This window comes from Onychostoma macrolepis, chromosome 06 (assembly GCF_012432095.1).
Source record: "Onychostoma macrolepis isolate SWU-2019 chromosome 06, ASM1243209v1, whole genome shotgun sequence".
Classification (NCBI taxonomy): domain Eukaryota; kingdom Metazoa; phylum Chordata; class Actinopteri; order Cypriniformes; family Cyprinidae; genus Onychostoma; species Onychostoma macrolepis.
This window is the reverse complement of record NC_081160.1, coordinates 32,638,693-32,662,398: the sequence shown is the minus strand read 5'-3', so window position 1 is coordinate 32,662,398 and position 23,706 is coordinate 32,638,693. Positions and strand designations below refer to the sequence as shown.

The 23,706-nt window shown below is 34.6% G+C and overlaps 1 protein-coding gene across 1 annotated transcript in view; it reads left to right on the top strand.

The window, feature by feature from the left end:
- The first annotated feature begins 461 nt into the window (after window positions 1–461).
- The window catches only part of kif5ab (kinesin family member 5A, b), a 39,273-nt gene continuing 16,028 nt past the window's right edge, over window positions 462–23,706 (top strand). Inside the window, exons 1-15 of the mRNA XM_058780239.1 lie at window positions 462–906; window positions 11,327–11,414; window positions 12,212–12,285; window positions 12,457–12,561; window positions 12,685–12,733; window positions 14,958–15,013; window positions 15,958–16,045; window positions 16,263–16,387; window positions 18,080–18,184; window positions 18,868–19,016; window positions 19,288–19,436; window positions 20,716–20,888; window positions 20,999–21,067; window positions 22,571–22,777; window positions 23,664–23,706. The exon at window positions 23,664–23,706 is cut by the window's right edge and continues 104 nt beyond it. Of these exons, the coding sequence (XP_058636222.1) occupies window positions 778–906; window positions 11,327–11,414; window positions 12,212–12,285; window positions 12,457–12,561; window positions 12,685–12,733; window positions 14,958–15,013; window positions 15,958–16,045; window positions 16,263–16,387; window positions 18,080–18,184; window positions 18,868–19,016; window positions 19,288–19,436; window positions 20,716–20,888; window positions 20,999–21,067; window positions 22,571–22,777; window positions 23,664–23,706 (1,609 nt within the window). The 5' untranslated portion in view covers window positions 462–777. The remainder of the gene's footprint in view (window positions 907–11,326; window positions 11,415–12,211; window positions 12,286–12,456; window positions 12,562–12,684; window positions 12,734–14,957; window positions 15,014–15,957; window positions 16,046–16,262; window positions 16,388–18,079; window positions 18,185–18,867; window positions 19,017–19,287; window positions 19,437–20,715; window positions 20,889–20,998; window positions 21,068–22,570; window positions 22,778–23,663) is intronic.

The window sequence follows — 23,706 nt, the reverse complement described above, 5'->3', positions numbered from 1 at the left end:
ATTCTTACGTTCGAATTAATTTATGTTTTATTTGTATTTATTTTTAACTATTGGATATTTAAAGTAATAAATTAAGTAATACATTACTATCGTTATTATTATTATTTAAAAGTAAAATTTATTTATTTATTTTATTATTATATATTTTTTTATTTATCTTTGTGTCCTGGCCGGTCTGTTTAGAAGGATTTGGAGCAGTTGTCATCCAGTTCAACGTAAACCAACAAACCACCTTAAGCTGCCTTATGTTTTTCTTTGCCGATTTTGAAAGGGTTTAAGGATCAGTAATAATACACAATGATTTCTTGATTCTCTTCTCATTTTGTGAACTTCTCATGTTTGTCTAAAATATAAGTTGGCATGCTAAGCAGCGGTGCTGATGCGAGAGACGACACAGCACACGCCCCGCCCCCTGTCAAATACCGGCCAATCAGAGCGCCGCGGTGCCAAGCGCGTGTGTCTCCGTATCCCTGCAGCATCACGCTGCACTTCTGCAGCACTAACACTCACAACACAACCTCGAGAGAGCGATGCACAGAAGCACTCTTTACTTTACTATCATCCGCTCGCCTCGCGGACTTTAACGACGGATTCGACTCGCAAGATGCTTTGATTCGCCGCAGATTCATTTGAGACGTCATCAAACGGATCATTCATCCTGATTGTTTCGCCTGTCTATAAACGCCATTCATCTACAGAGGAGCGCGCGAGTTATTCATAGATCAGAAGAGAAACGCATTGTTGTATCTGAAGGCGGCTTTAGTGCAGCATCGCAGGATGGCTGATGTCAGCGCAGAATGCAACATCAGGGTTTTGTGTCGCTTCAGACCCCTGAACCACTCCGAAATCCTCCGAGGGGACAAATATATCCCCACATTTCAAGCAGATGACACTGTCATCATCGGGGTAAGTTCATACAAGTTTTCCTCTTGATATTCTACGTGTTTATCAGTAAAGTGACGCAGCTGGATTACAGTCCAAAATCTATTTTTCAAAGTTTCATTTTCACACTCCTCCAGATGGTGTTAATGTAAATTTTTAATGAAATACTCGCCAGTGCATGCTGATCATCTGATTAATCCAGATTTGCATGTTTATGCATGCACACAAGTGCATTTATAAATATCCAAACAATATGTCACTTGAATGAGAACTTTATAAATGGTTATGAAAGCATTTATACATATATAAATACATATAAAATCACCTTAGGCCTGAGAATTTGAGGGTTCGGAAAAGTACGCATGTTCCCAGAGGAGTAAAATAGTGTCACACACACACACACACACACACACACACAAACAGTCAGACCAGGTAGAATAAATGCATGTTTTATATAGATTCAGTTTTGAATCATCCTATGTGTCTCCTCTATGTTAATTTACATATACACACCCACACCCACACACACACCCACACACACACACACACACACACCCACACACACACACATGATGGGCTTCACCGCTGCTAAAATCCAGTGAGCACCATCTATCTGCAAAAGCAATGATGCAAAGACAGCCTGAAATAAAGTGTTTGTTTTTATGTGCTGTGGTTATGACTCATGGTTTGACAAAAAATAATTAAATAAATATATATGTGGGTGAATTAGACCAATGAGGATTGAGTAACTTGAATTAAATCAAGGTTTATATGCTAATTCAGTTGCTCCCCACTCTACAGAAGAGTAAAATGTGAGTCTTGTTTAGAATAATCAGGACTATATTTATACTGCATTTGCAATCCTGGCTTTAGCTTAAAGGTAGATTAAAGGAATAGTTCAGACAAAAATGAAAATATGCTGGAAATGTCCTCATCCTTTGGTCATCCCAGATTACGATGAGTTTGTTTCTTCATCAGATTTGGAGAAATGTAGCATTTCATCAGTGTCTCAGCAATGGATGCTCTGCAGTGAATGGGTGCCGTCAGAATGAGAGTCCAAACAGCTGTTTTGGCTTGTAAATGGTGCTTGATCTGCAGATTTCTCTCCTGATTCAGACCAGACTTTTTCACTGAGGAAGCGTTATTATGGATTATGGACTCATATTTGAGTTAAAAATGTCTTAATGCTGGATTTGTTTCAGCTTTTGTCTTCTCCAGATGTTAACTGATAGACTGGAGTGGTGTGGATTATTGTGATGTTTTTATCAGCCTCATTCTGACGGCACCCATTCACTGCAGACCATCCATCATTTCTGAGACACTGATGCAGAGACACATTTCTCCAAATCTGTTCTCAGGAAGAAATAATATCATCTATTTATTGGATGTCCTGAGGGTGAGGAACTGCTCCTTTAACAAATTTGTTGGACCTTAAAACCTAAATCAGCAGTTCATTGGCTCCAAACTTTAATTTTAGTCATTATTGATGAGACCCACTCTATGTGTGCTAAAATGGCCACAACCACACAAGAGTAGCTGAAATACACTGAAGGTTAAACACAGCGAAGCTCCTCCGGGAGTGTGAATGCTTTCAGACGCACACATTGATCTCCAGAAATATAACAGCATTCGCAGCTCTCATAACCGGCTCCCAGTGCTGCAGCAGCACAAATAGATCAGCCTCTAAAGTGTGATAGAGCTGGTTTGCAGTTATTGATGAGTGTGTGTGTGTGTGTGAGGCTGACGCTGATAAATGGGTCATTCCTATTCTTCAGGAACTCTGTAATGTTTGAAAACTTGAATATAAGTATTTCTATAAAAGCATATAGCAGATGCTCAGAAATAATAGAACAGTTAGTTTACACGAGGACATCAACTTAATTTGAAATGTTATTATAAACTGTGATCAACGAGGATGAATGTTTTATAGTGAAACAAACCAACTAACATCACAAAAATTCACTAAATCCATTGATCCTGCCGTCAAAAATACGAGCTAAGAACATCATGCTAAGGCTCCCATTATCAACACATTTGTGAATGTTCTCTCAATGTTCAAAACATCCAGTTTTTTAAATGTTTAAAAAGTTTGTTATGCATTGTTAAGGAACGCTCCATTGTATCATTTTGCAAACATTATGGGAATGTTACTTTTGAATGTTCTCTGAAACAAGTAGCATTTAAAAACAAAGATGTTTAAAAATCAATATCAATGTATTCGTGCAAACATTTTGAGGACATTATTAAATACCAGATAATTCTGAATGAACATTCTATTTACATTACTGGAAAAACATCGAGAAACGTTCTGAGAACGTTCCCACCAAAATGATGTCACTTCCTGGAGGATTCTTTCATTAAATAATACTGAATTTTACAAAAGACTGGCAGGATAGAAAGTGATATATAAGGTAAGTAAATAAATAGAAACAAGACATTTTTAGTCAAAATAAACATCTACTCAAACCAACGTAGTAAAATTATTTCAAATGAAGCCCTACGTTGTGTTCACTTCAGATATTATGAAAAAGAAACCTGTGACTTCAGTTTTTATTTTAATAATGTATCCAATATATTAAAAGATAAATGAAGCGTTAAAAACGTTCTTCATAATAGGACTGACACGGCTGGTAAAACCCATTTTGCACTTGCTGCTTTTAAATGAACGTCACGGCGTTCGCTTTCTCTTTCGTTCCGCACCGTCTTCAAGGCCAGGCAGGTTTTTCATTAGTAAAGCATTGAGATAAACGAGCTCCTCGCATTAAGATAAATGATCATTGTGCACTGCTGAACTCTCGAGTGTCATTTGTGTAGAAATGATTTCTGCTTTGATAGATTCACATCCTGACACGCATCAGAAGTCAGAGGAAGGTGGCTGTCGGCTTTGATTATGTCCACAGCCTTTAAAAGCATGCAGCATACAACCTGAAGGAGACACAGTGTCATGCACGCTACTTTGTTGTCTGGTCTGTGGTCAGGAGTGGATGACAGGAACAGATCAATGCTGTTGTGTTTGTAGACGTGTGTGATGCATGTTGATGTCAGAGAGAGTCCTGGTTGGGCTTCACTGTCAAAAGTGTCAAAATGTGCAGAAAATGTGCTAGATTTATTTCCAACTCATCTGACCCTTAAAATGAGTTTTTGTTGCAACCTAATGTAAGCATGTTGATTCGGTCATGTTAAATAATATTTTTGGCTTGAACAAAAGCTGCTTATTTAGATGTTGCACGTTATTATTTATGTGCAATTTTTTTTTACAATGCAGTAAATAAAACTAAATTAAATAGTTACATTTTTCCTTTGGAAAATGCTCATTAATTAAACCTTAGATGCAACAATATCAAGAGTCAAGAGCCAAATAGATTCAATGTAAGAAAAAAAAAAAAAACTGTGAAAATTAATATAGCCCATATGGCTATATTCAAATATATATATATATATATATATATATATATATATATATATATATATATATATATATACGTCACATTTTAAGAAAAATTTAATTAGTTTTCTATAACGTGAACATACAGCACATTTAAATAAAAATGAGCAATTAGGAACATGCTTTACAATGTTCCAAAAACAATACAATATTACAAAATTGAAAATATATTGATTAAAAATATATTTTCTTGCCCTGGAAATACATTTTGAAATATACTTTGGTACATGAAACTAAATATCAATTTAAAAATACATTTCATTAAGTTTCATTCTTTGCAATATATATATTTGGAATATATTTTGGCTAAAAAAAAAAAAAAAAAAAAATACTAAAATATACTCCTAAAAGCCATGCAACGCTGCAACCCAGATTATTGCTCTGCTTCAGCCTATTTTTGCTGTGCGGCTCACGCTGAACTCAGCAGAAAACATGTTCAAAACTCCCCATAAACCCAGAATGTTGATATCATGAAATAGTTGTGTGAACTACTCGCCTATTGTTGAATTTCTGGCTTGAGGCAAGTTCTACACGCAGTGAGAGACAGATAAACTCGTTCTATTGCAGTAAATCTGACTGAATTCAGATGATTTATAGCTATGTTTACAGCTGCAGGCTGTGGTTTAGGTTCTATTCCTGGTAGATTCACCCAAAATCTGCTGAAAATGTGCTCCCCCTCAGGCCATCCCAGATTAGGATGGGTTTGTGTGTTTGTATCAGGTTTGTAGAAATGTGTCTCTGCATCAGTGTCTCAGCAATGGATGTGAATGGGTGCCGTCAGAATGAGAGTCCAAACAGCTGATAAAAACATCACAATAATCTCCACTCCAGTCCATCAGTTAACATCTGGAGAAGACAAAAGCTGCGTGTTTGTAAGAAATAAACATATTATGAAGAAAACTGAGTCCATAATCCATGATAATACTTCCTCCAGTGAAAAAGTGGTCTGGTCTGAATCAGGAGAGAAATCTGCACAGATCAAGCAGCGTTTACAAGCCAAAACGGCTCTAAACAATTATGTGGCTGTATTTTGATGTGAGAGACAACAGCAGAAACACACTTTTTCACTGAGGAGGCGTTATTATGGATTACTCTATGGTATTTTAGTTAAATACGTCTTAATGCTGGATTAGTTTCAGCTTTTGTCTTCTCCAGATGTTAACTGATGGACTGGAGATTATTGTGATGTTTTTGGACTCTCATTCTGACGGCACCCATTCACATCCATTGCTGAGACACTGATGCAATGCTACATTTCTCCAAATCTGATGAAAAAACAAACTCATCCTAATCTTGGATGACCAGAGAGTGAGCACATTCACAGGAAATTTTCATTTTTTGGCGAACCATTCCTTAAGTGACGCCTCCTCCAGAATGTAAATGATTTCAGTTAGAAATAAGTTTTAATGTCACACTCCTGATAAGCCTATTATAATTTATTCTCAGTGTAGGAACCCAGAAATGTCTTAATTATGAGCTCTTCTGTTACGCCGCAGAAACGCTGTCAAAGCTCAACACAAGCCAGCGGATGCCGTTAACCCAGTGTCTACCCATTATTTTGCTCCCATCACTAACTTTCAGTGAATCTGATAAAAGCTCAAGACTTGTCAGTGACCTTCATCTTCCTCATCTAAGAAATCTCTGCTGTCCGTGTGATAGTCGCTCTGACACTAAATTAGCAGCCGCTGTAGAGACAAACCGCTGGAGGATTTAATGAAAGACAGAGATATGAAGAAGAAAGATAAGAATGCACCAGAAAAGTGTGTGTGTGTGTGTGTGTGAGAGAGAGAGAGAGAGAGATCGGGCTCAGATTTCAGCAGCAGAAGCACATAATGCATCTCAGCTCAGTACTGCTGCTGTCTGCGCCGCTCTAATGCAGTTCAGAACAAGCTCTGATCGATACGCAGCTGTCTGCACATGACATATTCTATTCATCTAGATACAAAGCAAGAAAATGTGTCTCTGTTAGACAATTATGGTGTGGATTATTGTCTTTTCATTGCGATCCTGCACGAAAATGCAATAGATGGCATACACTGTACTGTGATATTCCCATATATGTTACTTAAAAGGTGATATATATACACAAAAAATATATATGTTAATGTTTTTGTAATACTTTTTATTATTATTATTATTTACATATTTAAAAAAAATGAAACAATTTGTTTTTAATTAAATATGTTTATCTTTTGTTTTTACTTATATAATATCAACATGTATTGGCGATTTATAAGATGGATCATATACATGCACATGACATATATGTCCAAGAATGTATTGCACATAAATATACAGACATATTTGTATAGTCATATATATGCTAATATATGAAATTCTTCCGAATTCTAATAGGTTTCATATTTGTTTTTACTTCATATGATATTTCTGACTGAACTTTAACACTTGAACGAAAGGTTTCACGTCTCTAGTAACACTAGGACTAGTGAAGATTGATTAATAAGGATTTAAGGATGAAAATAGCTTTATTACATTTAGAAACAGAATTCTAAATTCCTGAAATGCATTCACTTTTTTTTTTTTTTTTTTATGAATACTTCATTTGGATTTCAAAATGTGAATCTGTTTGTGTTAATATTCAAATGTGACATTTTTAGAGCAGTTTCTGCTTCATTTCCATTAAAAAGCTTGAATGTAGGTTTGATGCTCTTCCAGCCTCTGGCTTTCTTGTTAGTCTTGATTTCCATGCCAAAGCCACGGGGCTCTTCAGCAGGCGTGTGTGTAAGAGCACATGCACACACACGTGTAGACGGCTCCAGGCGCGGTATAGTCACTGTTAGTTAATGCACTGGTTAAATCAACGGGTCACAGGCACATTCTGACAGCAGGGAACATGCTAAATGTAATAAATATCTAAATATACACTGTAAAAAATAAATAGTTGAGAAAATGATAAAAAATAAGGCAACTTGATGCAGTATGACTTTTAAATTCTCTCAACAATAGCTTTTTAGTTCTTCTCAGTAAAGATACTTTGTTTAGCCGACGTAAATTAGTTTGTTCTTGCAATGCTGATCGTCTTATTTTGCTAATAGAAAAATTCTTGTCAAATCAACTGAAACAACAATTAATGCCGTTGAGGTCATTAATTCTTTCTGTTTTCTGGATGGGAAAAAGAATGTGTACAAGTCACCACTTTATCAATTTTATGTTACAAACTGAATTGTTAAACCTTAATGAATAACTTAATCTAACATGTAAACAACATTGTCTTTGTTTGTAAAATATCTTACAAGACTAAGATATGCAGGAAACAGATATAAGCGGTTAAACATATTCTAGTCCACAAAGACACACAAACCTCAAGAACACTGGCAATCAACAAATAATGAAAAGATAACTAACAAAAAGTTTAAATGAAGTCAGCAAACAGCAAAACAATAATCCTATAACATTAACCGCATAATTTATTCATGCATGCTGAGAACTCATAAAGCCTTATATTTCAACAATATGAAATTCTTTGTTCAGACAACTGTGTTAGGACAACATTTGGGGTAATTTTGTTGGTTTGACAAGGGTTTTTATGTAGCTTCGAGAAAGTAGCTACTTTTTAGTATTTGAGACTCAAAAGGAGAATATGCATCTGTGTTTTTTAGTCGCTCAGAGCTAAAGAAGATAATCTTTTAAAAGGGAGGAGAAGATAATTCATATGCTTCAAAGGTTGTGGGTTCAGTCAAAGTTCATCTGTCACCTGGTGTCAGTATAAAATCTGAATGCTGAAATAAAAGCGGCTGAGAAGCACTGATGTCCTCCCACTCACTCATGCAAACACCAGCGCTGTGTTTCTGCGTCTAATGAAGCGGTCTGGGGTTTGTTGCTGGAGTTCAGGTGCATCTGCTTCGCTCTGATCCCGTGTGTATTTCAGCTCCCAGCGCGGCCGGTTGTCCTGATCTCTCTGTGTGTATGTGTGTGTGTGTGTGTGTGTGTTCAACGTCACGCTTCACGTCCCTGCAGAACACATTCAGATCACATCCTCGTCTCAGATCTGCCCACCGTTCCCTTCAAACTGCTCGTTTTTCTGCCTTTCACTTCTGTTCAGTCTGTGCTCGTGTCTCTTCAGGGAATGTCTATCGCTCTGTTCGGCTAACAAAAATACGTGCTAAGAATGTTTTGCTAATGTTCCCATTAAGTTAAAAAAATTCAAAACATCCAGTTTTCCCTATATTTATTTATTTATTTTGGTTATGCAAATGATAAAAGAACATTCCATTTAGTCCTGTTGCAAACATTATGCGAATGTTACTTTTGAATGTTCTCTGAACGTTCTGAAACAAGTAGCAACATTTAAAAAGCATTAGATGAACGTTCCATGAATGATGCATAAATGTGACCCTGGACGACGAAACCAGTCTTAAGTGTCAATTTTTCGAAATTGAGATTTATACATCATCTGAAAGATGAATAAATAAGCTTTCCATTGATGTATGGTTTGTTAGGATCGGACAATATTTGGCTGAGATACAACTATTTGAAAATCTGGAATCTGAGGGTGCAAAAAAATCAAAATATTGAGAAAATCACCTTTAAAGTTGTTCAAATGAAGTTCTTAGCAATGCATATTACTAATCAAAAATGAAGTTTTGATACATTTACGGTAAGAAATTTACAAAATATTTTCATGGGACATGATCTTTACTTAATATCCTAATGATTTTTGGCATAAAGGAAAAATTGATAATTTTGATCCATACAATGTATTGTTGGCTATTGCTACAAATATACCTGTGCTGCTTATGACTGCTTCTGTGCTCCAGGGTCACAAATAATGTTTTTGTGCTAATGTTATGAGAACCAGCCCAGCTAACAAACATTAACATTAACAGAACATTGTTCAGAGTTTTCTGGTTTTTAATAATGTTCTTAAAATGTTATTTATACATTGTTTATGGAATGTTTTATTTCTGAAACATTTTAATTGGACTAAACTTTTTTTTTTTTTAAATGTTAAAACTTAAAATGTAACATTCCCATAAAGTTTGCAAAATTATAAAATGGAATAATAATTTTTTTTTAAAAACTGGACATTCAGAAATAATATTTTCATAACCTGAGAACGTTAATAAAACATTCCTAGAACAATTTTTGTTAGCTGGGAGATAAATGGAAGTTCTATTAACATCTACGTATCTGTTAACATCGTATCTATCTGCCGAGGTAACAGGGAACGTTCTCACAGCCTGCACTAATGTTGATTAAAAATTCTTAATATTTATGGAGCGTTCTTATGATTTTATTAATATTTGATATACATTCTCATAATGTTAAGAAAAAATGTTCTGAGATCAACATTGTCGGAACAGCCATACAATGTTATTAGTACGTTCTAAAAACGTTTCTGTAACGTTCAAACAACGTTATATTTTTAGTTAAAATAAAGTTTTTAGAATGCTATCAGATACATTTTTGTAACCTTTAAATAAAGCTATAATCATGAAAACTGGACATTAAAACGTCAGAAAAGTAAACATAAATACTCAAATATTTGGGGTGGAAATAATGTTTTTAGAATGCTGTAAGAAACGTTTTAGTAACCTTTAAATAACATTATAATTACAACAAGAAAACATTTTAACACCTTAGAATATTAACAATAAATGTGTTTGTGTATACTGTATATATCTTTATATATACTGTTATATTTATATATTAGTGCTCTCAAACGATTAATCGCGATTAATTGCATCCAAAATAAGTTTTTGTTTACGTAACATATGTGTGTGTGTACTGTGTATATTTATTATGTATATATAAACACACACACATACAGTATATATTTTGAAGATATTTACATGTATATACATTTATATTCTTATATTATATATAAATATATTTAATATATAAACATAACATATTTTTCTTAAATATATATATATATATATGCATGTGTATATACATGATAAATATACACAGTACACACACATATATTATGTAAACAAAAACTTTTATTTTGGATGCGAATAATTGCGATTAATTTTTTGACAGCACTAATATATAAATATATATATATATATATATATATCGATAGAATAATGTTGTAAGAAATGTTTTTGTGGAAATCACGACAAGATAACTGGACATTTTAACGTTTTAGAAACACTTCAAAACAATGTTCCTACAATGTAACGAGTCTCTATCATTGTAATCATGATAGAACATCATTGCAAACATCCATCTGTATGCGTTATGTGAACCGCAGCAGTGGTGTGAGGAGCGGATGGATGTTTGGATGAAGCTGTTATTGAGGGAAATGCTAATGTCAGAGCTCTGCTGGACTGAAGCTATTAGAGCGTATCCCACAATCCCTCACGCTCAGCTGCGGCTCTTAATTTCATTTCCTGTGTTACTCCGGGCAGTCGTCATATTATTAAAACAGATGCACACATATGGGGACATGTCGATTATCTCATCGCCGCAGCCTCTCTCACATCACACCACAGATTTCAACCATAAACACTGTGTGCTCTCGGTTTATGACGCTCGTAACGATTCCTGCAAGCACAGACTGACATAAAGCAGTCAGCGTGACGCTCTATTTTAAGAGCTGAAAGCAAAGGTTAAGTGTTCTGTCATCACAAACACATGCTGCTGTTTGCGTCTGACTGCGTATAGTGTGTGTGTGTGTAGAGACTCTTCAGGTGTGTGTCTGCTCTTCTGAGGATCAATTAAAGCTCGTGGGATCAGCAGAGAGGGGCTAATCACTGACTGTTTTTTCACCTCTAATTGCTTTCATGTTCAATTATAACAGGCAGTTCATCTGTATGTTACATATTATTTCACGTGTGTTGTATATTCAAACTGCAGTGATTGTTTTCAAACAGATAGCCCCGCCCCCAAACTCAAAGCTCTCAGCCAATGATGTGAGTCGGGGGCGGGGCTACCAGTACCAATGAATATTTATAGTGGCTCTAAAGGTTAAACTGGCAAATCTGAGCGTATAATTGTCAATATATTACTGTATGTGTTTGTGTCTTACAGGGGAAGCCGTATGTTTTTGACAAAGTCTTTCCCACGAATTGCACACAGGAGCAGGTGTACAACACCTGCGCCAAACAGATTGTCAAAGGTGAGCGTGTAGATAGGTGTTTATTCTTCAAACAAATATAAATAAATGTCAAAATTTTGTATAGCACAAATAATTTCATCTGAATATCAACATTTGTCAGATTTAGTCAGTCGAAAGTTATAAACATTAATCAAAGTTTTTAGTTTGAAGTGAAATTATAAAGTTAGACCGCTGGAGCTGGATTATTATTTTTTATTTATTTAATACTTTTGATTTTAATACTAAATTTAATACAAGTTATTGGGATTATTATTTAATATTTCCATTAATTATATGTACATTTCATACATTTTCACTTTTTTTTAAAATCATTAAATTTGCATTCATAGTGCTATTATTATGACATGTCTTCAATTAAAATATGAGCACTTAAATATTGAAATGCCTGTAGCCTGTATAAGTCATTTTACCTTTCAGATGAATCTCATTTACTGGGATTCTGCTTTGTCTGTCTTCAATTATTCAGTTATTCAACTGAATTATAAATACAAATTAAATATTTAAAAACTATTTTTCATTAATGACACTTTTAAAAATACATAAATAATAATAATTCTATCTGAAGTCATTTATACATTCTGTAAAAGTTTATTCATGAAGGCTTCTTTTAATATTTTACTATTTTATTATCAGCAAATGTTTCTATTTATTTGATCATACTTTGTATCATCGTCCGGTGCAGGCTACAGTATATCTAAATATATTACAGTTTAAAAGTAAATCCACATTGTTTCTAAGGGCTGATGGTGATGCAATGAGCACTTTTCCATGTTGATTTAGTGTTTCTCTCTCCACAGATGTTCTGGGCGGTTATAACGGCACCATCTTTGCGTACGGACAGACGTCATCTGGTAAAACCTACACTATGGAGGTAAAACGGCTCTCTACATTATTAATTAATTCGCTCTGAAATGAAGATTTAGTCATCATTTACTCACCCTCATGTTGCTCCAAAACTGTAAATCTTTCTTTATTCTCTGATACACAAAAGAAGACATTTAGCAGAATGTTCACATTAAAGTGTGCTTTCTCTCGGTCTCAGGGAAAACTGCACGATCCTGATGGAAGGGGAATCATCCCGAGGATCGCTGAAGACATTTTTAACCACATTTACACCATGGATGAAAACCTTGAGTTCCACATTAAGGTGATAATAACAGCACAATATCAAGACGTCTATAGTACGTACAGATCATTCTGTTTTCAAGTGAAGGCATGAAATGCTTTCAGATAATTCCACCTCATTAGCTGTTCTTGTTTCTCTCTCAAGGTTTCCTATTTTGAAATCTACATGGATAAAATCCGTGACCTACTTGACGGTGAGTTCGGTGTGTTTTGTCTCGGATCGACCTAAATACAGACTTCAGAGAATCATTTTACAGCATTCTTTCCCCTCAATATAAAGTAAACTGGCTTTGCTGTATTTAAAATGCATTGATATCATTTATTTTTGTGGGTATTATTTAATTAAACTGGATATAAAAAGAGGATTGACTTATAAACAACTGCTCTTTTACAATTTAATTGCATTTTTATTTACACTATCATTGAAAAATTAATACTTTTATTTATCAAGGATGCATTAAATTGATCAAAAGTGACAGTAAAGACATTTATAATGTTGCAAAAGATTTCTATTTCAAATAAATGCTGTTCTTTTGAACTTTCTATTTATCCTGAAATATCACGGTTTCCACAAAAATATTGCGCAGCGCAACTGTTTTCAACATTGATAATAATCAGAAATGTTTCTTGAGCAGCAAATCAGCATATTAGAGTGATTTCTGAAGATCATGTGACACTGAAGACTGCAGTAATGATGCTGAAAATACAGCTGCGCATCACAGAAATAAATTACATTTTAACAGATATTCACATAGAAAACAGATTTTTCTTAACTGTAATAATATTTCACAATTTTTACAGCATTTGATCAAATAAATTCAGCCTTGGTGAGCAGAAGAGACTTCTTTCAGAAACATTACCAATGCTGCTCATCTGTATTCAGCTGCGATCACTGCTGAGTCACTGAACAATCTGGGAAAATACCTGCAGACAGAGAGAGAGAGAGAGAGAGAGAGAGAGAGAGAGAGAGAGAGAGAGAGAGAGTGAGGGAGAGAGAGGAGTAATGAAAGCAGAAGAGAACAGACAGATAGAGATCGGCAGGCACTGAGGAGATGAGATGATGTCAGTCTCGCTCTATCTATATTTGATTAAAAGGAAACTGACGTTCACATAGGCCTATGCGCTTTCATATCTGCCAAGACTCATATGAAGTTTCTCATTAGTGTGTGTGTGTGTGTGTGTGTGTGTGTCTCAAAGGGTCGTTACATCATTGAAGTGTCATAATAAACTCTAAGGACTGTCCGTGCATTACATGTGCATGTGCTTATTAAAGGAATAATTCAGCCAAAAATGAAGATTCTGTCATCATTTACTCGCCCTCATGTCGCTCCAAACCTGCTTGACCTTCTTTCTTCTGTGGAGCCCAGAATAAAGTGTTTAGCAGAAAGTTCATGATAAAATAAAAGAAGCAGGGTTATTATAGTTAACGAAAACTAAAACCATAAAAAATCATTACTTGAAATAAAAAATAAATAAATAAAATGAAATTAATTATAAAAAACTTAAATGTATTAAAATACTTTTTTTTTTTTTAATAAACACTTGCAATAAAATATAACATGTAAAATATTAAATATATTAATATCTAAATGTATTTTATATAAAATTTTAATTTAGGTTAATGTGATGTACTAAAATAAATAAAACTACAATAATATATATATATATATATATATATATATATATATATATATATATATATATAATAAAAATAATAATATAAAAACTATATAGACACATGTAAACAAATAATAATAATAAATGACAAAACAACTAAATTACTACAACTTTGAAAGCAGAAAATGTAAAAATAATTCAACTATTAATAAGAACTATAATATTATCTAAACACTAAATAATAGAAACCAGTTTGCACCATGGAATAAAAAAATAAAAAATAAAATAAAAAGGTAATGTCAACATTTTATTTCACAATTAAGACTTTTTTCTTGCACTTCTCAGAACTGCAAGATAAATTTGGAGGAAAAAAAATAGTAAGTAAAAGTCAGAGTTATGAGATCAAAAGTTGCAATTACCTTTTGTATCTTATTTGTTCCATGATGGAAACAGGCTTCCATAAACACCTTAAAAGCAGTATAAAAATATCAGAACAGTAGTTCATACAACTACAAATATGGTTCATGTGAAAAGCAGAGTGAAATGCATCAGACACGCAAGAACCTGAAACATACGAGACTGCTTTTATGATTTGCGTGGTGTTTTTTGTGTTAAACATCTTGGTGTTCCACAAAAGAAATAAAGTTACACGGCTTTGAAGCTACTGAATTTGAATTTTTGAGGAGTGAACAAATCCTTTAAGCCTCTTTTCTTTGTTCTTTGTCGTTTTGCAGTGCATGTCCAATTCTGTCTTTTGTTCTTTGACCCTCATCCGCCTCTCTTTCTGTCTCTTTCTCTCAGTGAGTAAGACAAACCTGTCCGTGCATGAAGACAAGAACCGAGTTCCCTATGTGAAGGTGAGCTGAATCACGCTCAAAGATCAGCAGCAAACAAACCTTCCTCACTTTCAGAACTCAAAACTTCCTCCCGTCCAAAAAGAAAAAAAAACTTTCAAAAATAACATAAATATTATCATTCCTCTTCATATATGATATAATATATGGTAGATATATAGTTAGATAATATTTTGAATCATACCATATTTCATACCATGTATGATATATTGGATTGCATCATATTTCATATAATACATAAATCATATAACTTATAGTAGCATCATATAATATATATTTGTATTATATCAAATCATATCATATATGGTATCATCATATATCATATATTGTATCATATCACATCATACATCTTATTATCTCATATCATATCAAATGTAATCCTCATCTATCACGTTGTATCTTATCATATCTAATCATATCATATAGTATCATAATATTGTATATATCATATGTAGGAGCCATGCTTGAAACATCATATTAATCGTATCATATATTAAATAATATAGTATCAAAATCTTGTATCATATCCCATATCATATATCATATATCATATCATACCATACCAATCATATCACATATCATATATCTCATATCATATCATATTACATTGGAGCATATGTGACCGAGTACAGTAACATAATATTGCATCACATATCTTATATGATTTGATATATGATAATTTACCATATTTAAGCCTGTAATATGAAGCAGTGACACACATGATGGGAATCATTTCAGAATGGACGTGTTGAAATACTGACTGTTGAATGATAAACAGACTCGTTTTATGAATTCAACATGTGTCAGTTTAGCTGAGATTATGAGAGATTGACAGTGAAAGAACTGTGAGATCTCAGAGAGCACCTGCTATTATTAGATAAAGACCAGCCATCACATTCAGTGTGTGTGTGTGTGTGTGTGTGTGTGTGTGTGTGTGTGCTGTACAGGGCTGTACTGAACGTTTCGTCTCCAGTCCTGAAGAAGTGATGGATGTTATTGATGAAGGCAAAGCCAACCGCCACGTCGCTGTTACAAGTGAGTTTCTCTAACCCACACTAACAGAAAAGCACAGAAGCATTGCTATAACTCAAACAGCAGGTTATGGGTTTGAATCCCAGCGAATGCATAAACTGATCACATGCACACCTTCAATGCAATGCAAGTCACTTCAGATAAAAGCTTCTGCCAAATGCATGAATGTAATGTAAAGTTAGGAATCAAATGATCTGACTGCTGTTTTGTCGTGTGTCAGATATGAATGAGCACAGCTCCAGGAGCCACAGCATATTCCTCATCAACATCAAGCAGGAGCACGTGGAGACCGAGCAGAAGCTCTGTGGGAAACTTTACCTGGTGGATCTGGCCGGGAGCGAGAAGGTGCTTTAAGACTCTGACATCCTTCACGAGAGTGTGTCCACCTGTAGGAAAGAACAATCACTAATGAGATCTCATTCATGGCTGAAACATGTCAATAACTGTGTTTTCATGCTCGTATTTTAATGCAAGTTTTGGGGTACTGCACAAAAAAATGCTGGACGGAAATGCCAAGATGTGCATAAAAAACATATGCATCTGAAAAGTAGGCATGCACATAAACTACAATGTAAAAACATTTACTGAAAAAGTTCCTTGATATGCAACAAAAAACCAGTGGACCGATCTCATCGCACACAGTCTCAAATGTTGTTTTATTAATTTTGTATTGCCTGAATCAAAGTCTGTCATCAAAATCATTTGATATAATTAACTGTCTCACAAGATTGAGTCCTGAACATCAGGCATCCGAACGCAAAATAACATAACAGTGATAGTTATTGCATTTCACCTGCGCGCTCTGACACAAATGATTTATTATGTAGGAAAAGAAAAGTCACAGTGGCTTTGCATACTTTGCACCAGTTTCCCAGAAACTGATGGTTTTGTTCTTTTGAACATATTGGATGGGATTTATTTGCAAATGTTTCATGCAATATTCCAATATTTTTTGCATTTATGAAATTAGCAACTTTGGATGGAAACATAGCTAATGAAATTCACGTTGTGCACAGTATGCATACTATAAAAATAGTAAGAGTAGTATGCTAGTGTAATGTTCCCGATTCAGCAACTGTATGCACTGGAATACTAACATACTGCATACTTTTTAGCATTTCATGCATACAGAAAAATCACATTGTGCACATTATGCATACTATAATATTCCGGATTCAGCCACGGTATGCACTGGAATACTAGCATACTGTGCAGAATGTACTACATACTAGTTAATATTCCATGCATACTGAAAATTTGCATATTTGCACAATATGCATATTGCAAAAATAGTATGAGTGGTATGCTAGTGTAATATTGTGGATTCAGCCATTGTTTACACTGGAATACTAGCATAATGCATACTGCACAAAATATGCTGCATAATTTTTTAAAACATTAATACTGCATTTTGCATACTGCATTTTGCATACTGCACAGAATGCATATTGTACTACACATAATGTGAACAATATGCATACTGCAAAAATAGTATAAGTAGTATGGTAACATGCTATTCCAGATTCAGCCACTGTATGCACTGGAATACTAGCATAATGCATACTGCAGATAGTGTACTGCAAACTTTTCAGTACTCCATGCATACAAAAAAATTCACATATATTGTGCATGGTATGCATACTACAAAAATAGTTTGAGTAGTATTCTAGTGTTATATTGTGGATTCAGCCACTGTATACAGTACACTGGAATACTAGCATACTGCACAGAATGCATATTGTACTACACATAATGTGAACAGTATGCATACTGCAAAAATAGTATAAGTAGTATGGTATCATGCTATTCCAGATTCAGCCACTGTATGCACTGGAATACTAGCATAATGCATACTGCAGATAGTGTACTGCAAACTTTTTAGTACTCCATGCATACAGACAATTCACATATTGTGTGCAGTATGCATACTGCAAAAACAGTACAGGTAGTGTGCTAGTGCAAAATTCTGAAATGAGCTACTCTTTACACAGTGTATGTGAACTGCCGCATAACCATGAATCTGTGTGTGTTGGTCAGGTGAGTAAGACAGGTGCAGAAGGAGCCGTCCTGGATGAAGCCAAGAACATCAACAAGTCTCTGTCCGCGCTGGGGAACGTCATATCAGCTCTGGCTGAAGGAACCGTGAGTCACAGCTGCATATAACTAATACAAACATAACATGCATGAAATTATTGCATTTCAATTACTTTATTAAAATAATGTAGCTGATTACATTTGATTACTTTTTGATTGCTTTTTTAAATTTTTCAAAACTCATTACTGTCAGACTTTCAAAATCCTTCATCACTTGAATCAAGTTTAGTACCTCTTTTTACTTTGAGGTTAAATACTGATTTAAAACCATAACAAGAATGTCAAGTCAAGTCAATGCAATTTATGAAAGAAATCAATCAAATCTGTATTCAAATGTAACCCCTTTGTAATCGTTAACATGTTCATAAGTAACAGTAGTTTAATTACACATGTTTTTCTCAGTAACTGTAACTGATTACAGTTACATTTATTTTGGGTTACACTTTATTTTAAGGTGTCTTTGTTACAGTGTAATTATACATTTAAGTACTGAGTAATATGAATTAACTACATGTAGTTATTCTATGGTTAGGGTTGGAATTAGGGTTTGGTTTAGGGTTACGTGCATGTAATTATGCATAATTAATTGTTATTATAATAGTAAGTACATGTAATGTGTAACAAGGAGAACTTAAAAGAAAGTGTTACCTTATTTTACAATTACATAATTTAGTTACATGTAACTAGTTACTCGCCAACACCGTTGATAACTCTGTGCTGTGTGTGAGCAGAAGACCCACGTGCCGTATCGAGACAGTAAGATGACGCGGATCCTGCAGGACTCTCTGGGAGGAAACTGCAGAACCACCATGTTCATCTGCTGCTCTCCTTCTGCCTTCAACGACGCCGAGACCAAATCCACCCTGATGTTCGGACAACGGTAACACAGTGAACACACACACAGATACACACACACACACACACACACACACACACAGATACACACACACACACAGATACACAGACACACAAACAGACACACACTTTTTTTTTTGCACAAACACAATTTTGCATCGTGATTATGTGATGATGTCATTTAGCAACAAATTGACCTTCCTTTAGCAACTTCCCCTGAAAAATTGTTGGCAACACTGACACACACATCCATCACTCACTCACACACACACACACACACACTCTCTGTGTCTCAGAGCAAAGACCATCAAGAACACGGCGTCTGTGAACCTGGAGCTGACAGCAGAGCAGTGGAAGAGGAAATATGAGAAAGAGAAGGAGAAGAACAAGAACCTGAAAGAGAACATCCAGAGACTGGAAGCGGAGCTTAACCACAAACATAACAGTGAGGAAATATGCATTATTTCTCTCTTTCTGACACAAAAACACTCTTTTTCTTCAGAAGTTCAGTCACTACAGCTACTCTTCTACTCATGAAAAAAGTGTTTTGGACATGCTCCATGATAATACTATGATTTATCAGACATATGTGACCCTGGAGTCATAAGGGTCAGTTTTTTTAAATTGAGATTTATACATAATCTGAAATCTGAATAAATAAGCTTTCCATTAATGTATGGTTTGTTAGGATCGGACAACATTTGAAAATCTGGAATCTTGAGGGTGCAAAAAAAATTACAAATATTGAGAAAATCGCCTTTAAAATTGGCCAAATTAAGTTCTTAGCAATGCATATTACTAATCAAAAATGAAGTTTTGATATATTTACGGTAGGAAAAAATCGATAGTTTTGAATACAATGTATTGTTGGCTACTGCTACAAATATACCCGTGCACACATTTCACATGTCACATGTACTATAGGACCATGGTTTTTCAGACATGCAACATGATAAAAATCATCATGACAAAATCAAATTATTATAATGATAAAATTATTTATTTGATAATTGTGATATATTTAATACATTTTTAAATACTGGTAAATAAATATTGGCATGACTGAATATATAACACTGTAAAAATGATTACTGAAGATTATTGAAGTACGTTTTACAAGAAAATACAACATCCATCTTTCTACATCAAAACTTCACGTTTAGTTCAATGTGTTGCTTTCCATTTCTTTGTAATTATTTGTGAAATTTACTAGCAATTTCCGAGTGAAAATTTAATCCGACACCATTTTTTTGTCAGTGTTTAGGAGTATAGTACTGACAAAATATTGTATGTTTACTTTTTATAATTTTAAATAAGATTTATTTATGGTACATTTACCATGGTATTGGAAGTACCTTGGAGTACCATGTAAATACCATAGTACCATTGCTTTGGATAAAAGCATCTGCAAAATGAATAAATGCACATGCAAAATGGTATATTTCAAAGTATCATAGTATGCACCATGGTACCACCACAGTAATGTTTTGTAAGGGTGTCTACTATGGAAATACCATGTTTTTAGACCACTTACTAAAAAAATACCATGGTACTGCCACATTAGAAGTAATTGATGCAAGAGTTGCTAAAGTAAGACTCTTGTAAAACCAAAGTAATTCAACAAAATGAGAAAGATTATAAAACCGTTTCAAGGAAATCACAGAATAATGTCCTCTGATTTTACTATAGTAAACGTGGTAAATGAGTGTGTGATTGTGCTGCAGGTGAGTCTGTCACGCCGCTGGATCTCATGGCTGTGATTCCTGTCGAATCTGATATCGGTGAAGACGCAGCTTTAGACAATCAGAACAGCAGCGTGTGTGAGCGAATCCCAGAGGAACACAAGCTCAAATATGAGGAAGAGATACGCAAACTCTACAAACAGCTCGACGACAAGGTGCGAGCGCACAAACACACACACACACACACACACACACACACAGAAAGATAGGAGTAAACAATGCATGGAAAAATTGACTTTCTGATTGATTCTTTTCTCTCTGACAGGACGATGAGATTAATCTACAGTGTCAGCTGGTGGAAAAACTGAAGGAGCAAATGCTGGATCAAGAAGAGGTAAAACACTTGCTGAAATCTTATTTGCATACTACCACAACTTCATAAATAAAAAATAATATGAGTAGTATGGTAGTGAAATACTCGATATTATCCCACTGGAAAAGAAGCATATTGCACATTGCAAACTGTGCAAAATGCATTGCATACTTTTTTAGTACTCACATATTGTGCACACTATGCATACTGCAAAATCAGTATGGATAGTATGTTAGTGTAATATTCCAGATTAAGCTACTAGAATAATAGCATACTACAGTACACATTATATACTGTGAAGAATGGACTGCATACTTTTTAAGATTTCAATACAGAAAATTTATATATAGAGTACGGTAGGCATACTGCAAAAACATAGTAGTATGGTAGTATAATATTCCAGATTCAGACACTGTATACATTGGAATACTAGCATACTTCACATTGCATACTGCATACTTTCGAGAATGTACAGAGCATGTACTTCATACTTTTTTAGTACTCCATGTATGCAGAAAATTGACATATTGTGCACAGAACGCATACTGCAAAAATAGTATGAGTAGTATGATAGTATACTTTTCCAGATACAGGCTCTACGTACATTGGAATAATAGCATACTGCATTTTGCAAACTGCACAAAAATGTACTGTATACTTTTTCAGTATTCCATGCATACAGAAAATTCACATGTTGTGCATAGTATGGATACTGCAAAAATAGTACAAGCAGTATGGTAGTATGCTCTTATGGATTTAGCTACTGTATGCACTGGAATACTAGCATACTGTGCAGAATGTACTGCATACTTTCTTATTTTTACATGCATATAGAAAATTCACATACTGTGCACAGTATACATACTCCAAAAAATAGTATGAATAGTATGCAAGTGTAATATTGCAGATTTAGCTACTCTTGCAATAGCATACTACATATCACATATTGTGCAGAATGTACTGCATACAGAAAACTTACATATTGTGCACAGTATGCATACTGCAAAAATAGTATGAGTAGTATGCTAGTGTAATGTTCCTGATTCAGTAACTGTATACACTGGAATACTAGCATACTGCTCATTGCACAGAATGTAATGCATACTTTTTTAATATTCCATGCATACGGAAAATTTACATATTGTGCGCAGTATGCATACTGCAAAAAATAAGTATGAGTAGTATGCTAGTATATTTCAGAGTCAGTAACTGTATACAATGGAATACATTGCATAGAATGTAATGCATACTTTTATATATTTCATGCATACGGAAAATTCAGATATTGTGTGTAGTATGCATACAGCAAAAATAGTATGAGTAGTATGCTAGTGTAATATTACAGATTCAGCTACTGGAATAATAGCATACTACATATTGCATACTGTGTAGAATGTACTGCATACAGAAAACGCCCACTACATGAAGATAAAACTGCATAGTGGATGATTTGAGTCTTGTTGTGTAAAGTAGGTCAGGGAAACTGCATACTCAGTGTGTGTGTGCGTGTGTGTGTGTGTTTAGCTGCTAGCATCGTCACGTGGAGACGGTGAGCGTGTGCAATGCGAGTTGAGTCGTCTTCAAGCGAACAGCGACAGCGCGAAGGCCGAGGTGAAGGAGGTTCTGCAGGCGCTGGAGGAACTCGCTCTGAACTACGACCAGAAGAGTCAGGAGGCCGAGGACACGAGGATCCACAACAAACGCCTCATCGAGGAGCTGTCGCATAAAACTGTACGCAAACTAGCCCTTCATTAGCAAAAATATCTTAATGAAGCACATGTTGTTTGGCTTGAGGAGCCACATGTTCTGCTTTGATCTCATGAGCTTTTTCTTCATAATTACCTACATATTCCACAGAGCTGAATATTCATATATCAGCATATCAGCATATTAGAATGATTTCTGAAGGATCATGTGACACTGAAAACTGGAAATTGCTGAAAATTCAGCTTTGATCACAGAAATATTATATTTTAACATATATTCAAATAGAAAATAGCTATTTATAAAATTTTCACAATTTTTACTGTAGTTTTGATCAAATAATTGCAACCTTGGTGAGCAGAAGAGACTTAAAAACTTAATTATTCCAAGAATAAGGGGTATAAAATGTTGTTTCCCCATATCTATACTACAAATAATATAATTTATTCTAACCCAGGCTCAATTTAAACAAGTTTTATTATTACTGTTATTATTATTGAGCAGTAAAAGTAAGACCTATAGGCCTGGTTTCACAGACAGGGTTTAGGTTAAAGCAGGATTAGGCAATAGTTCAATTAGGACATTTAAGTAGTTTTTATAAACATGCCTTAGAAAAAAACAATACTGGTGTGCATCTTGAGACAAAACAAAGGCACTGCCATATTTTAAGATCAGTTAGTGCAAGTTTCTTTCAGTTGAAACAGCTCAGACTTACATTTTAGTCTGGGATTAGACTTGAGCCTTATTTGTGAAACTGGGGGATAATGATATAAACACCAGCAGTAATGTTAGATGGAACTGCCTTCCTTCAGCTGCTAATTAATTCATCAGTGATGAATTTAAGTCTGTTTCCATGCAGTGAACAATGTTTAATCACTCTGCTGATTTGAGCTCTAATTCTGTCTTCTCTCAGTCGGATCTGATGTGTTTGGAGGCGGAGTTTTCCCGGCTACAGG